The sequence below is a fragment of the Oncorhynchus kisutch genome, linkage group LG4 (genome assembly GCF_002021735.2).
Source record: "Oncorhynchus kisutch isolate 150728-3 linkage group LG4, Okis_V2, whole genome shotgun sequence".
Lineage (NCBI taxonomy): Eukaryota > Metazoa > Chordata > Actinopteri > Salmoniformes > Salmonidae > Oncorhynchus > Oncorhynchus kisutch.
This window is the reverse complement of record NC_034177.2, coordinates 43,402,825-43,420,132: the sequence shown is the minus strand read 5'-3', so window position 1 is coordinate 43,420,132 and position 17,308 is coordinate 43,402,825. Positions and strand designations below refer to the sequence as shown.

At 42.7% G+C, this 17,308-nt stretch overlaps 1 protein-coding gene across 2 annotated transcripts in view; it reads left to right on the top strand.

The window, feature by feature from the left end:
- LOC109889559 (bcl-2-like protein 13) overlaps positions 1-17,308 on the top strand; it is a 41,427-nt gene that overhangs the window by 10,663 nt on the left and 13,456 nt on the right. The window contains exons 2-6 of one of the 2 annotated variants that reach the window (XM_031823001.1): positions 8,477-8,535; positions 8,913-9,008; positions 9,176-9,332; positions 12,916-12,988; positions 13,705-13,833. In XM_031823001.1, coding sequence (XP_031678861.1) covers positions 8,930-9,008; positions 9,176-9,332; positions 12,916-12,988; positions 13,705-13,833 — 438 coding nt within the window. In that variant the 5' untranslated portion in view covers positions 8,477-8,535; positions 8,913-8,929. The remainder of the gene's footprint in view (positions 1-8,476; positions 8,536-8,912; positions 9,009-9,175; positions 9,333-12,915; positions 12,989-13,704; positions 13,834-17,308) is intronic. The other variant, XM_020481070.2, reaches the window with a different exon arrangement.

The window sequence follows — 17,308 nt, the reverse complement described above, 5'->3', positions numbered from 1 at the left end:
TCTCCACTGTGATCGCCCCTTGCTTACTGATGTTGCAGGCTCTGGGGCCTTGCAGAATATGTGTGTGTGTGTGTGTGTGTGTGTGTGTGTGTGTGTGTGTGTGTACAGTTAGTTGAAAGTTTACATACACCTTAGCCAAATGCATTTAAACTCAGTTTTTCACAATTCCTAACATTTAATCCTAGTAAAGATTCCCTGTCTTAGGTCAGTTAGGATCACCACTTTATTTGAAGAATGTGAATTGTCAGAATAATAGTAGGGTGATTTTATTTCAGCTTTTATTTCTTTCATCACATTCCCAGTGGGTCAGACGTTTACATACACTCAATTAGTATTTGGTAGCATTGCCTTTTCAATTGTTTAACTTGGGTCAACCATTTCAGGTGGCCTTCCACAAGCTTCCCACAATAAGTTGGGTGAATTTTGGCCCATTCCTCCTGACAGCTGGTGTAACTGAGTCAGGTTTGTAGGCCTCCTTGCTCACATGCTTTTTCATTTCTTCCCACAAATGTTCTAGCGGATTGAGGTCAGGGCTTTGTGATGGCCACTCCAATACCTTGACAATGTGGTTCTTAAGGCATTTAGCCACAACTTTGGAAGTATGCTTGGGGTCATTGTCCATTTGGAAGACCCATTTGCGACCAAGCTTTAACTTCCTGACTGATGCCTTGATGTTGCTTCAATATATACACATAATTTCCCTCCCTCATGATACCATCTTTTGTGAAGTGCACCAGTCCCTCCTGCAGCAAAGCACCCCACAACATGATGCTGCCACCCCTGTGCTTCACGGTTGGGATAGTATTCTTTGGCTTGCAAGCCTCTCCCTTTTTCCTCTGAACATAATGGTCATTATGGCCAAACAATTCTATTTTTGTTTCATCAGACCAGAGGACGTTTAACCAAAAAGTACACATTTTGTCCCCATGTGCAGGTGCAAACGAGAGTCAGGCTTTTATATGGTGGTTTTGGAGCAGTGGCTTCTTCCTTGCTGTGTGGCCTTTCAGGTTATGTCGACATAGTAAAACGAGTGATGTAGATATAGATACTTTTGTACGCGTTTCCTGCAGCATCTTCACAAGGTCCTTTGCTGTTCTGGGATTGTTTTGCACTTTTTGCACCAAAGTACGTTCATCTCTAGGAGACAGAATGAGTCTCCTTCCTGAGCGGCTTGACGGCTGCTTAGGCCCATGGTGTTTGTACTAGAGGTCGACCGATTAATCGGAAGGGCCGATTTGAAGTTTTCATAATCGGAAATCGGTATTTTTGGACACTGATTTGGCAGATGTTTTTATTCATTTTAATTGTATTTATTCTTTATTTAACTAGGCAAGTCAGTTAAGAACACATTCTTATTTTCAATAACGGCCTAGGAACAGTGGGTTAACTGCCTGTTCAGGGGCAGACCGGCAGATATTCACCTTGTCAGCTCGGGGGGGGGGTCGGTCCAATCTTGCAACCTTACAGTTAACTAGTCCAACACTATAACCACCTGCCACTTGTTGCACTCCACAAGGAGACTGCCTGTTACGCGAATGCAGTAAGCCAAGGTAAGTTGCTAGCTAGCATTAAACTTATCTTACAAAAAACAATCAATCACTAGTTAACTACACATGGTTGATATTACTAGTTTATCTAGCGTGTCCTGCGTTGCATATAATCTGACTGAGCATACAAGTATCTGACTGAGCGGTGGTAGGCAGCAGCACGCTCGTAAGCATTCATTCAAACAGCACATTCGTGCATTTTGCCAGCAGCTCTTTGCAATTCTTCAAGCATTGAGCAGTTTATGACTTCAAGCCTATCAACTCCCGAGATTAGGCTGGTGTAACCGATGTGAAATGGCTGGCTAGTTAGCGGGGTGCGCGCTAATAGCGTTTCAATCGTTGACGTCACTCGCTCTGAAACTTGGAGTTGTTCCCCTTGCTCGAGCCCAGGTAGGGGCGAGGAGAGGGACGGAAGCTATACTGTTACACTGGCAATACTATAGTGCCTATAAGAACATCCAATAGTCAAAGGTATATGAAATACAAACGGTATAGAGAGAGAGTCCTATAATAACTACAACCTAAAACTTCTTACCTGGGAATATTGAAGACTCATGTTAAAAGGAACCCCCAGCTTTCATATGTTCTCATGTTCTGAGCAAGGAACTTAAACGTTAGCTTTTTTACATGGCACATATTGCACTTTTACTTCCTTCTCCAACTTTTTTTTTTGTTGCATTATTTAAACCAAATTGAATATGTTTCATTATTTATTCGAGGCTAAATTGATTTTATTTATGTGTTAAAATAAGTGTTCATTCAGTATTGTTGTAATTGTCATTATTACAAATCAATTTGAAAAAATAGGCTTTTAAAAAATATATATATTTTTTATCGGTATGATATTTCTTTTGGTCCTCCAATAATCGGTATCGGCGTTGAAAAATAATTATCGGTCGACTTTAGTTTATACTTGCGGACTATTATTTGTACAGATAAATGTGGTACCTTCAGGTGTTTGGAAATTGCTCCCAAGGATGAACCAGACTTGTGGAGGTCTACAATTTATTTCTGAGGTCTTGGCTGATTTCTTTTGATTTTCTCATGTCAAGCAAAGAGGCACCGAGTTTGAAGGTAGGCCTTGAAATAGATCCACCGGTACACAGCTCTAGCAGGGCAGAAATTTGACGAACTGACTTGTTGGAAAGGTGGCATCTTATGACTTTGCCATGTTGAAAGTCAGCGCTCTTCAGGACAGGCCATTCTACTGCCAATGTTTGTCTATGGAGATTGCATGTCTGTGTGCTCAATTTTTATCCACCTGTCAGCAACGGGTGTTGCTGAATCCACTAATTTGAAGTATTAGTAACCTTATGTGTAAAATAGTAAATAATGGCTACTTCTCAAAGTATTTAACTGTCGGAGTAGAACAAAGTTGTCCACTATCGGCATAACTATTTATTATGACCATCAATGTTGGCTATTAAAATCCGATCCAACTATAATATCAAGAGGCTAAAAATCAGGGCTTAAAATCAAAGGGGTTCATGGTTTCTTTAAAATCCACAATTTGGATCCCTCCATAGCCTCAGAGGATCTAGATAATTTTTCTAACCTTTCTGTATTACAACCAAATTATGATAAGTATATGTATTTGACCACAAAATTATACTTTTACATTACCAGGTAGTTTACCAATAAAATAATCTGACGTTTTTCATATTCCGTTACAATGCATGTTATTAGAAGGTTAGTAAAATATCTCGCTACCATGGAAAGGACAACACCTGCCTATTTGTGGGAAAAACACCCTGAATTAACTAATTTAGTCGTATCTCAGTTTACTTATTTGCTTGTGGCCCAGCCTACACCTAACTAGCTGTTTAAAAAAGAAAAAATTATTATTAAAAAAATAAAGTGTTATATGAACAAAGAAATATATTTTATTTGGAATGGCAAGCCAAACAAAATGAAACAGGCCTATTAATGAATTCGGAGGGCAGAAAATATTAAAGCATTCGACCTCTCACTAATGGCTTCAGTCATACAAAAGCTATACTTAAGTCCAAACTGGTTCACTAGCAGATTAGTAAGAATGGCTCAATCCGTGTTCACAAATGGCATTTTCCCCTTTATTCAGATTACAACCTCTCTGTTTCGGTTATTTGAAAATGAAATCCTCTCCACAATATTGCTTCGTTTAAAACAAGCCATAGAAAGTTGTTTGCAATTTCAGTTTAGTCCATCAGAAAAGACAGAATACATATTATGGTTTAAAAAGGGTTGCCCATTTTGGGGAATATTCAGAGGTGGAAATTAACAGGAATATATGGGAATTAATGGAAATATATGCAAATGAATAACATCTAATTTACATGTTTTTTGCATTGGATATTTACCATATCATATGGAGACAGAAACATAAACCTTTTTACCTTATCATAAGTAGACATAATTGCAAATGATTAAATCCTTCCAATAGAAGAAACAATTGTTATGAATTGAACATTAATTAAATGAGTTGACTCTTCTCATGGGATGATTTCACTGAAAAACAAAACAAAGGGAATATTGAATGATCCCCAATGATCCACCGCATCTCCCAAAAAACATTTTAAACATGCATCTACAAAATTTATAGTCTAGAATCTCAAGCTTTGATTGTCTTCCTCTCAGGCTTCCATGTCTTCTCCCTGGACCTCCTCAATGTCCCCCTCTTGAACATCAGACTTTGAGGCCTCATCTTCACTGTCACTTTCCAACCTTGAGGATGGCTCGTTGTCAAGCTCAAAAAGCCTCAAATTTGCCCAGATGGCCACCAATTTTTCAACCCTTGTATTGGTCAGCCTGTTGCGTGCTTTGGTGTGTGTTCCCAAACAAGGACCAGTTGCGCTCTGAGACGACCACTGCATTGAAGATAGGAAACGCTGTCACCACTGATAAATCCACCATAATTGAGAATTTCAATAAGCATTTTTCTATGACTGGCCATGCTTTCCACCTGGCTACTCCTACCCTGGTCAACAGCACTGCACCCCCCACAGCAACTCGCCCAAGCCTTCCGCATTTCTCCTTCTCCCAAATCCGTTCAGCTGATGTTCTGAAAGAGCTGCAAAATCTGGACCCCTACAAATCTTTCTTTCTAAAATGATCTGCCAAAATTGTTGCCACCCCTATTACTAGCCTGTTCAACCTCTCTTTCGTGTCGTCTGAGATTCCCAAAGATTGGAAAGTACCTGCGGTCATCCCCCTCTTCAAAGTGGGGGACACTCTTGACCCAAACTGCTACAGACCTATATCCTACCCTGCCTTTTTAAGGTCTTCGAAAGCCAAGTCAATAAACAGATTACCGACCATTTCGAATCTCACCATACCTTCTCTGCTATGCAATCTGGTTTCAGAGCTGGTCATGGGTGCACCTCAGCCACGCTCAAGGTCCTAAACGATATCTTAACCGTCATCGATAAGAAACATTACTGTGCAGCCGTATTCATTGATCTGGCCAAGGCTTTCGACTCTGTCAATCACCACATCCTCATCGGCAGACTCGACAGCCTTGGTTTCTCAAATGATTGCCTCGCCTGGTTCACCAACTACTTCTCTCATAGAGTTCAGTGTGTCAAATCGGAGGGTCTGCTGTCCGGACCTCTAGCAGTCTCTATGGGGGTGCCACAGGGTTCAATTCTTGGACCGACTCTCTTCTCTGTATACATCAATGAGGTCGCTCTTGCTGCTGGTGAGTCTCTGATCCACCTCTACGCAGACGACACCATTCTGTATACTTCTGGCCCTTCTTTAGACACTGTTAACAACCCTCCAGGCAAGCTTCAATGCCATACAACTCTCCTTCCGTGGCCTCCAACTGCTCTTAAATACAAGTAAAACTAAATGCATGCTCTTCAACCGATCGCTGCCTGTCCAACATCACTACTCTGGACGGCTCTGACTTAGAATACGTGGACAACTACAAATACTTAGGTGTCTGGTTAGACTGTAAACTCTCCTTCCAGACCCATATCAAACATATCCAATTCAAAGTTAAATCTAGAATTGGCTTCCTATTTCTCAAAAAAGCATCCTTCACTCATGCTGCCAAACATACCCTTGTAAAACTGACCATCCTACCAATCCTCGACTTCGGCGATGTCATTCACAAAATAGCCTCCAATACCCTACTCAACAAATTGGATGCAGTCTATCATAGTGCCATCCGTTTTGTCAAAGCCCCATATACTACCCACCATTGCGACCTGTACGCTCTCGTTGGTTGGCCCTCGCTTCATACTCGTCGCCAAACCCACTGGCTCCATGTCATCTACAAGACCCTGCTAGGTAAAGCCCCCCCTTATCTCAGCTCGCTGGTCACCATAGCATCTCCCACCTGTAGCATACGCTCCAGCAGGTATATCTCTAGTCACCCCCAAAATCAATTATTTCTTTGGCCGCCTCTCCTTCCCGTTCTCTGCTGCCAATGACTGGAACGAACTACAAAAATCTCTGAAACTGGAAACACTTATCTCCCTCACTAGCTTTAAGCACCAGCTGTCAGAGCAGCTGTACATAGCCCACCTATAATTTAGCCCAAACAACTACCTCTTTCCCTACTGTATTTAATTAATTAATTAATTTTGCTCCTTTGCACCCCATTATTTTTATTTCTACTTTCCACATTCTTCCATTGCAAATCTACCATTCCAGTGTTTTACTTGCTATATTGTATTTACTTCACCACCATGGCCTTTTTTTGCCTTACCTCCCTTATCTCACCTCATTTGCTCACATCATATATAGACTTGTTTATACTGTATTATTGACTGTATGTTTGTTTTACTCCATGTGTAACTGTGTCGTTGTATGTGTCGAACTGCTTTGCTTTATTTTGGCCAGGTCGCAATTGTAAATGAGAACTTGTTCTCAACTTGCCTACCTGGTTAAATAAAGGTTAAATAAAAATGTTGGTGGGATTTGGAGGATGGAGGGGGAAAGAGCCTCAGACCCACGAAATCCCTTCCACCAGGTGGCTGATGAGATATGTTGGCATTACTGCCATATTACATCTCCATTCCAAAGCCCTTGCTTGGAAGTGTACTTTGCCAGACTGCCAAGAACCTTGCCCAGGTGGCGAGTCACAGTAGTGATGACACCATAGGGCTTGTTGATCTCTGCACCAGACAGGATGCTCTTGCCCACATACTTGGTGTCCAAAATGTATGCTGTTCTATAAATGGAAGAAGTTTGAATTGGGTATAGTTTTCCCAAAGAAAAAGGTTCACTTATAAGGAAATATTATTATTAATTTTTTAAATGCATTTTAAGCAAAATTCCCAAAATTCCCAGGCTTAACTTTCCATGGACAATTTTCTGAAAAATCCTTGAGATTTACCGGAAAGTTTACGACCCTTTGCAACCCTATGGTTAAACAATAAATGTTTTGTAAATTACAATAATCATAACTCAACCAGTCCTATTTGTCACACATGCAGCGAAGAAAAATATATGGAAATGACAAGCAACTAATTGAAGCATTTCTGTAAAAATGTAAGGGGCAAGTGGAAGTGGAAGGGCCAGCCTTATTCTAGAATGGATAAAAAATCCTCAACTACATACAATACCCCATAATGACAAAGTGAAAACAGGTTTTTAGACATTTTTGCAAATGTAATAACTAACCTTATTAGTCCTTATTTACAGAAGTATTCAGACCCTTTGCAACGAGACTCGAAATTGAGCTCGGGTACATCCCTTTTTTCGTTCAACTAACTTGATTGGAGTCCACCTGTGGTAAATTCAATTGATTGGACATGATTTGGGAAGGCACACACCTGTCTGTAGGGTCTCACAGTTGACAGTGCGTGTCGGAGCAAAAACCAAGCCGTGAGGTCGACGGAATCTAGGCAGATCCGGGGAGGGTACCATAACATTTCTGCAGCTTTGAAGGTCCCCAAGAACACACTGGCCTCCATCATTCTTAAATAGAGGTTTGGAACCACCACGACTCTTCCTAGAGCTGGCCACCCGGCAAAACTGAGCAATCGTGTGAGGTGACCAAGAACCTGATGGTCTCTCTGACAGAACTCCAGAATTCCTCTGTGAAGATGGGTGAACCTTTCAAAAGGACAGCCATCTCTGCAGCATTCCACCGATCAGGCCTTTATGGTAGAGTGGCCAGACGGAAACCACTCCTCAGTAGAAGGCACATGACAGCCCGCTTGGAGTTTTCCAAAGGCACCTAAATGACTCAGACCATGAGAAAGATTCTCTGGTCTGATGAAACCAAGATTGAAGTCTTTGGCCTGACTTCCAAGCCGCATATCTGGAGGGAACCTGCTCAGGACCTCAGACTGGGGCAACGGTTCACCCTCCAACAGGACAACGACCCTAAGCACACAGCCAAGACACCGCAGGAGTGGCTTCGGGACAAGTCTCTGAAGTTCCTTGAGTGGCCCAGCCAGAGCCCGAATTGAACCCGATCGAACATCTCTGGAGAGACCTGACAATAGCTGTGCAGTAACACTCCCCATCCAACCTGACTGAGCTTGAGAGGATCTGTAGAGCATGGGAGAAACTTCCCAAATACGGGTGTGCCAAGCTTGTAGCGTCATAGCCAAGAAGACTCGATGCTATAATCGCTGCGAAAGGTGCTTCACCAAAGGACTGACATGGCCGTGTTTAGATTTTTTTTTTAATTAAAAATGTAAAATTATGCACCTGTAGCAATGTGTGTGTGTGGCTGAATTCACTAATTTGAAGGTTTGTTCACACTTTTGTGGGTCTCTGTATTTCAAATTTACTGGAGTACAAGTTTCACCGTATGGAGTTAATACAGGTAATGAGTGGAACTGTTTTTCTTTAAGAAGCCATCCTAACAGGTCTGTGAGAGCTGGAATTCTTACTGGTTGGTAGGTGATCAAATGCTTGCGTCATGCAATAAAATGCAAATGAATTACTTAAAAATAATACAATGTGATTTTTCTGGATTTTTGTTTTAGATTCGGTCTCTCACAGTTGAAGTGTACCCATGATAAAATTACAGACCTCTACATGCTTTGTAAGTAGGAAAACCTGCAAAATTGGCAGTGTATCAAATACTTGTTCTCCCCACTGTACCTGAGACATGAAACAAATTGGAGGGAAGGCATCCAGGCTGTCACCAATTTACTAATGCGCAATTTGGATAATGAAAACCTCCAGACACTAGATTTTGGCTTAAGTGTGTTACTTTTTTTTAGTTCTGACGTCCAGCTGTTTTTCTCAACACAAGACAGTTCAATGGAAACACTGTAGCAGGCAATTGTCTTGTCTGTTTTCTATGACAACTTTCTAAATGTCGACAACAACAAATAATCACTGGAAAAGTGGAAACATAGATAATGTCATTGATTCTAAATATGTGCCTGTTATCTGAGTATCTGTGTTCCCTTCCAGGAGATGACCAGTATGCTATGGAGAGAGAGCGGAACAGAGTGATGAAAGGACAGATAGAGGAAGAGCTAAGGCAACTGGAAGATGAGATCTCAGCCTGTAAGAGGATGTGCACACACACACACACACACACACACACCCACAGATATTGTATGCCCTCACAACACCGACGTCTGAGCATGCTAATAGTTGGGTCTTTCGACTCTCATCACACTGCTCTTGTACAACTGGGACTGTTAAAGACATTAATGGGTGTGTGTTTGCAGACTACTCCAGTACAGGCTTCGACTGCCACATGTCTCCGGTGTTCAGCCCTGCCAACCCAGAGAGCTCCATCGAGGATTGCCTTGCTGCTCTGGGTGACCGGGTGGCCAGAGACCTGGACACACACCTGACCTCCACTGTACACACACTCCTCAGTGCGTGAGTGTCTGTTCTGCAGTATACACCAATGACGATCTATGAATGGACAAAGCCATCGATCACGTGACGCCATTCATTTCAATGTGAAGACTTGATAGAGCATTTGAAGCCTAGGAGGTAGGTTTAGATGGCGTCTCATATTTATTTATGTAGACAACATGCGCAGTTTGAGCTACCCCAGGAAGTGACTTTGCAGGCTAGCTCAGTGTTACCCCTTTCATTGAGTATCAGGGTACTTTTATTTTACCTTTATTTAACTAGGCAAGTCATAAACTTATTTACAATGACAGCCTACCAGAAGACCTCCTGCGTTGACGGGAGCATTGTCAAGCTGGAGGGTCATGTCAGGATGAGCCTACTCTTCCCTGTAATGCACAGCGTTGAGATTGCCTGCAATGACACACCGCCCCAGACCATGACGGACCCTCCGCCTCCAAATCGATCCCGCTCCAGAGTACAGGCCTCGGTGTAACGCTCATTCCTTTGACGATAAACGCAAATCCGACCATCACCCCCGGCTGAGACACAACCGTGACTCGTCAGTGGAGAGCACTTTTTGCCAGCCCAGTCTGGTCCAGCGACGGTGGGTTTGTGCCCATAGGCAACGTTGTTGCCAGTGATATCTGGTGAGGACATGCCTTACAACCGGCCTACAAGCCCTCAGTCCAGCCTCTCTCAGACTATTGCGGACAGTCTGAGCACTGATGGAAGGATTGTGCGTTCCAGGTGTAACTCGGGCAGTTGTTGTTGCCATTCGCAGGTGTGATGTTCGGCTGTGCAGGTGTTACACATGGTCTGCCACTGCAAGGACGATCAGCTGTCCATCCTGTAGCGCTTTCTTAAACATCTCACAGTACGGACATTGCTATTTATTTCCCTGGCCACATCTGCATGCCTTTTGCAGCATGCCTAAGGCATGTTCATGCAGATGAGCAGGGACCCTGGGCATCTTTCTTTTGGTGTTTTTCAGAGTCCGTAGAAAGGCCTCTTTGGTGGCCTAAGTTTTCATAACTGTGTCCTTAATTGCCTACCGTCTGTAAGCTGTTAGTGTCTTAATGACCGTTTTGGAAGTTATTTGGATTTTTACGAATTCTTTGAAAGACGGGGACATTTTTTTTGTTATATATATATATATACAGTTGAAGTTGGACGTTGACATACACTTAGGTTGGCATCATTAAACCTTGTTTTTAAACCACTCCACAAATGTCTTGTTAACAAACTATAGATTTGGCTAGTCGGTTAGGACATCTACTTTGTGCATTACACAGGTAATTTTTCCAACAATTGTTTACAGACAGATAATTTCACTATCACAATTCCAGTGGGTTAGAAGTTTACAAACACTAAGTTGACTGTGCCTTTAAGTAGCTTGGAAAATTATGTCATGGCTTTAGAATGAGCTTAGAATGAGCTTCTAGAAGCTTCTGATAGGCTTATTAACATAATTTGAGTCAATTGGAGGTGTTTTTCAAGGCCGACCTTCAAACTCAGTGACTTTTTGCTTGACATCATGGGAAAATCAAAAGATATCAGCCAGGACCTCAGAATTTTTTTTTAGACTTCCAAGTCTGGTTCATCCTTGGGAGCAATTTCCAAACGTCTGAAGGTACTACGCTCATCTGTACAAACAATCGTACGCATGTATCAACACCATGGGACCACGCAGCCGTCATACCACTCAGGAAGGAGATGCATTTTGTCTCCTAGAGATGAACGTACTTTGGTGCGGAAAGTGCAAATCAATTCCAGAACGACAGCAAAGGACCTTGTGAAGATGCTGGAGGAAACGGGTACAAAAGTATCTATATCCACAATAAAATACAATCTTTGTCCCCATGTGCAGTTGCAAACCGTAGTCTGGCTTTTTTAATGGCTATATCGACATAACCTGAAAGGCCGCTCAACAAGGAAGAAGCCACTGCTCCAAAACAGCCATTAAAAAAGCCAGACTACGGTTTGCAACTGCACATGGGGACAAAGATTGTATTTTTTGGAGAAATGTTCTCTGGTCTGAAACAAAAATAGAACTTTGGCCATAATGACCATCGTTATGTTTGGAGGAAAAAGGGGGAGGCTTGCAAACCGCAGAACACCATCCCAACCGTGAAGCACGGGGGTGGCAGCATGTTGTGGGGGTGCTTTGCTGCAGGAGGGACTGATGCACTTACAAAATAGATAGCATCATGAGGATGGAAAATTGTGTATATATTGAAGCAACATCTCAAGACATCAGTCAGGAAGTTAAAGCTTGGTCGCAAATGGGTCTTCCAAATGGACAATGACCCCAAGCATACTTCCAAAGTTGTGGCAAAATGGCTTAAGAACAACAAGGTCAAGGTATTGGAGTGGCCATGACAAAGCACCGACCTCAATCCTATAGAAAATTTGTGGGCAGAGATGAAAAAGCTTGTGTGAGCAAGGATGCCTATAATCCTGACTCAGTTAAACCAGCTCTGTCAGGAGGAATGGGCCAAAATTCACCCAAGTTATTGTGGGAAGCTTGTGGAAGGCTACCCAAAACGTTTGAACTTATTGGTACCAGGTTTATAAAAAAATGTATCCATGAAGATTGCCATCCTCCTGTTCACTATAATGGGGATCCTGTTTTCTGAAAACAATGCCTGCAGTACTGCAGTCGGCCTTGAACTTCGTGGCTTCAATGAGAGGGGGCAGTTCTCCCCTGGTGTACATCTAGCCAAACATTCTCATTGTGTGTGTGCATGCAGCATGAGTAGCCCGCTGTAGTGTTCACTGTTCACCCTTTTTAAAAGAGAACAGGTTTAGTAAACTCTTTGTATTGTGGTTTTCCCTTTTCGTTGTTGAAACCTATTAGTTTGGTAGTTGACCATTTTGGTTGGGAAAACGCATGCGTTTTCAGTGCCTTCAAGAGTCCTTGAATACAGACAGCACAGCAGTGCCTGGGTAGCCTCATCAGCCTAAATATACATGCGTCTCTGGCTCACCTGTACAGTAGGCCTACAGTCAGGGTGGAGTTGATGGTGCCTTTCATACTGTCTTAGGGAAAGTGTTCCTGTCTAGCAAGTTCAGAACAGCACATGGACATTTTGTATGAGGTTGTATTATATGACTACTTCAGTCCATTTAAAAAATTTTTTTTTTACTGCGCTTTTAATGATATGGATTTATTCATAAAAAAATATTCTCACCTTTTAACTAGGCACGTCAGTTAAGAACAAATTCTTATTTACAATGATGTGCGGCGAACAATCCGGTTTGGCTGGGGTAGACTCCCAATCACGGCCGGAAGTGAGAGCCTGGATTCGAACCAGGGACTCTAGTGACGCCTCTTGCGCTGAGATGCAGTGCCTTGTGCCACTCTGAGGCCTTCTTCTAAGAAACTCCATATAGGTTTAATAAATGACAATCTAGCATATAGGCTTCAGTTTGATTTTCTCAAGTTAGAGAAATGTAAGAACATTACTCATATATCACACAGACTAGGAATGCATGTGTCTCTAATGTAGCTTAACCATATTTATAAACCAGCTTTCTGTGACGCATGCATTTCTCAAGTTACTTACAAGGTCATTGGCGAATGATCACTGTGTTCATTTGGCAGCCCTTTGGACTACGAGCGTTTCAGAAAAGCAGCACAAGACGTCTCCTGCCACACGCAGAGCGGCTGGACCAAGGTGAGGGATCTCTCTACTTTGCACCTGCTGTTACTGCCTGACAACCTATTAGGCCTAGTTCAGAAACAGAACCTAGAAGCTTTTTCCCTAGCTCTTAGGATCTGCAAACACCACAGCCCTAAGGAATCTGATTAGGGTTTCGATGATTTTGGAATGACTGGTATTTGTCAGCCAATTGACTGCGGTCACCGTTCTTTATCGTTTGAATAGCAAAAAAGACACAGGGAACCGAAGACTGGTTTGCTACAACACCTTGCTGAAACAAGCAACAAAGTTTAATCACGTACGAGTCCATGTTACCACAAACGGACTCAAATGTATGTCCTGCCTTCAGTCAACTGTTTAGTCCACATCACAAAATTCTAAAACTAGCTACTTTTGTCTGGTCTCTCCTTATCTGCCGTTAGATGTAAGCCAAACTACTTCGCTGCTTTTGGGTAAAGTTTGTCGACTTGAATATGAAGTTGAGTAATGTAAACATGGATTAAAAAAAATGTTTTTACTGTTATGATTTTTTTTCACTAATGTCTTAATTCATAATTAGCGGTTACATGATTATACAATTACCGTGCCATCCCTGAATCTGATGTGTGGTGGAAGCTCCCCTTAGCCTTGTTGAAAGTCCTGGTGGAACCACCATTTTGCTTTTATCCATCCTGGTTCCTTTTGGGTAGTGTCTTGAACTGGGCCTAATACTCTGCTCTCACTGTCCCCAGGTGCTGGTACCTTTAGTGCTGCTGCAGGCCCTACAGGGAGAAGGACAGATCCTGGCCACCCTCCTTCCTCTGGGGGTCAATTTCCTGGAGGAGGCTGAGGCAGACTACATCATCCGGCAGGGAGGCTGGGTGAGTGGACACTGGACAAGGGGAGGGATGGGACGGAGGACAAGCCAAGAATGAACCACTTATTAATATCTTATGCAAAGTTCAAGCAGATTAATGTTTCAGCCTTGACCTGTTGGCTGCTGCTTCTTTTCACAACACACTATAGCCAGAGGAGGGTGCCAGAGATCCACTGTACATGGTTGGCTGTAAGGGCATTTAGTCATTGTTGAGAGACTGGCTATAGAGAGAGAACGAGAGGGAGAGACTTCTTTAGTTTACCTTTCACTCACTTGGCTAATGCAGCTAATTTAGCCTACTCAACAACTTGACTCTGAAGTGTCATGTTATTTATGTTAGCTAGCAGGCTAAGGCTATCCAACACGGCAACTCTTCCAAATCAAGGTAAGCTTTTGTGTTTTATTAATTTATTGCCACCGGGGCCTGCTGGTGTAACTATTAAAGTGCTTACTGTGTGATAGTGGGTTTACTAATGCGTTAGTTCTAGTTTGTTGAGTTAACAAACTAGAATATTAAGTTAATATGGTGACAAGGTAGGCTGTTTCGTGTTTATGGTATGACAGTTTGGCTTGGAGAAGTTTTTGCACCTGGTCACAGACCGCTGTTGTGATGTGCACTGAAGTCCACAGGCAAAGGGAAAAGGTGAGGAGGAGAGTGCATAGAAGGAATTATACAATGAGCAAAGTGATGACGCTGCAATGAAAGTGAACTGTCATCAGGGGTGTATTCATTCTGTTGCAAAACTTTTCTTAAACGGAAGCACACGGAACTGAACTGGGAGGGACTTAAGTTAATTTGTCCAAAATAAACTATTGTTTTAGTTACAGAATGGAACATTTTGCAACTGGTTTGGACTAATGATTACACTCTAGATCAGCTATATGCAGGCAAGAGTGTGCAAGTCAGTATTGAATTTGTCACACTCTGTCACCTTGATTATTCCAATTTGTCTCAATCTGTGCACCTATGTTATAAATGTTCATTTGTAGGGTAGTTTGTAGCAACCTCATGATGGGTAAAGGGCAAATGTGAGTATCATGTTGAAGCCTAAACCTATCCATGAGTCATCCAATGTGCTCTAATGAAAATAATGCCATGCTCATAAAGACATTGTCCTACCTAATCTTAAACGGCACCTACCACCACTGGACATGTAGAAGAAGTGGTTCTGCTATCAATACAGATACAGTGTAGCCTATTCATTACAGTAACAAGCCCTAGGGAAAAGAAACACAAGGCTGTCCTTGTCTTGTGGCGAGAATAAGAATTGCTGTGGGGCAGTTTATTTGTAAAATTTATTTCAACATTATTTAACTAGCTAGGCTAGTTGAGAACCAAGTTCTCATTTGCAACTGTGACCTGACCAAGATAAAGCAAAGCAGTTTGACACACAACAGAGTTACACATAGAATAAACAAACACACAGTAGAATCTATATACAGCATGTGCAAATGAGGTAGGATAAGAGGTAAGGCAGAAAATAGGCCATTGAGGCAAAGTAATTACAATATAGCAATTAAACACTGAAATGGTAGGATGTGCAAGTTGAGAGACTGGGGTGCAAAGGAGCAAGATAAGTAAATTCAGTATGGGGATGAGGTAGATTGGCTGGGCTATTTACAGATGAGCTATGTGCAGTGATCTGTGAGCTGCTCTGACAGCTGGTGCTTAAAGCTAGTGAGGGAGCTAAGAGTCTCCAGCTTCAGAGATTTTGAAGTTTGTTCCAGTCATTGGCAGCAGAGAACTGGAAGGACAGGCGGTCAGTGAAGGGATAACTTACTATGACCATCTCTGATGCATCCTCCCTGACTCACTTCTGCTCTATCACATTATGACTGGGATTTTACTGTATGTGCTCAGTCCCTTGGCCATACTAACTTTGACACATTCCCACTTATGTCAGGGATGGTCCATAGGCTAGGGCTGGGACCGCAGGGGGAGGGGGAGAGTGGAGTAGTGGGGGTGGGTATGACACGCCAGTGGAAACTCCTCCTGTGGTGTGAAGTTAAAGCTCCGTTACTGTCATTCTGTCACAGCGGTGTGTGTGGCTCCACTTCGCTACAACTGGGTCCCCCTTTCTCTCCACTCCTCCCTCCCTTTGTCTCTGGCTCTCTCTTTGTTGTTGTTGGGACTCTTTCTGGGCTTCTAAACCTGCTCAGGGAACCACTTACTGTATAGTTGCTGGGTCACAGTCAGGTAGGTCATTCATCTTGTGCTTTTTGGTGGCGTGTGTTTGTAGAGGACTGTGGGAGAACATTGATCGTAGTTAGTAAGAGACGGTTGGGGGGGAATTGAAGAACTCTAGACCGTAGGGAAGGGCTTGCGTCTCCGAATCTGGTTTTAGCTCGTTTGACCGTGAAGTGTGTGGATATCTGAGTTGACAGTTTGAACACAATAATCCCTAAGGTCCTCTATGACGGAGCATTTAGAACAGAACAGAATGCACTGAATTTTCCCTCCATCTATCTTGCAAATTTTACAAACAAGAAATTCCCGAACTACCTCCTGGGTTATCACTTGAGCGATTTTGATTGGTTGTAGTTATCACTGTAAATCTGATGGGTGGCAGATTGATTTAGATGACAGGTACATCGTGCCTTCCTCGTGACCGTTGTCCCTCCTATGTTTGGTGGCTCTGACGATGACCATGCCTTTTTGTTTAATTACATTAGGAAACAAAAAGGATTATGACCCCAATGTCATGTTCACTTCATTGAACAAGACCAGCAGCTCATAAATCCGACCCGGCCATGGGAGGGGATGAGTAAGCAAGGGGAATGCAATACACTAGAGACATTTTGAATAAGGACGGCTTCTGATACAAAATGGACTAGCATGGGTATGACTGCATTTGAACCTGTTCACCATGAAGGGTTTGGGTCTGTGACATACTGGAACTGTGTGAGAGCCTAAAACACTATGTGGCTAATCTAAGAGGCGAGGGGTGTGTCTATTAAACTTGGCTGGTGCAGAGGTCATTATCTGACCTTTGCCCTTGAACACCCCTACACACCATGTCTCTCTATTTCTAGCCCTGTCCTTCAGACAGCACTGACTGCTGTCCTTCAACACGACAGTGAAAACTGCTGCTCATGTGTGTTCTGACAGGGACCTTCAGGCATGTCCTATTACAGACCTTGTCATGGGTGATGCCACTCCTGTCGCTCGGAAGTGACCGGACAAATGCTGTCTCTGACACCTTGTCTAAGGTCATCTGGGAGAGGAAGGCTAAAATGTTCAGAAAATGAATGCAGTAATAGTTTCATTTTGGTGTCCCTCAAACTGCTTGTGACAGGTGTGCTTACGTTGCGCTCTCAAATTGCGCAGCCTCCGTTGCAGTGCACAATAGTCAAGGTACTTGCCAAAAGGCCACAAACTGGACAGATTAGTCAGGCAAATGCCCAAATACTTTCACATATACAGAATTTTGGTTGCCTTACAAACACACAGGGACAAATCATAATTTTTTTTTTTTGGG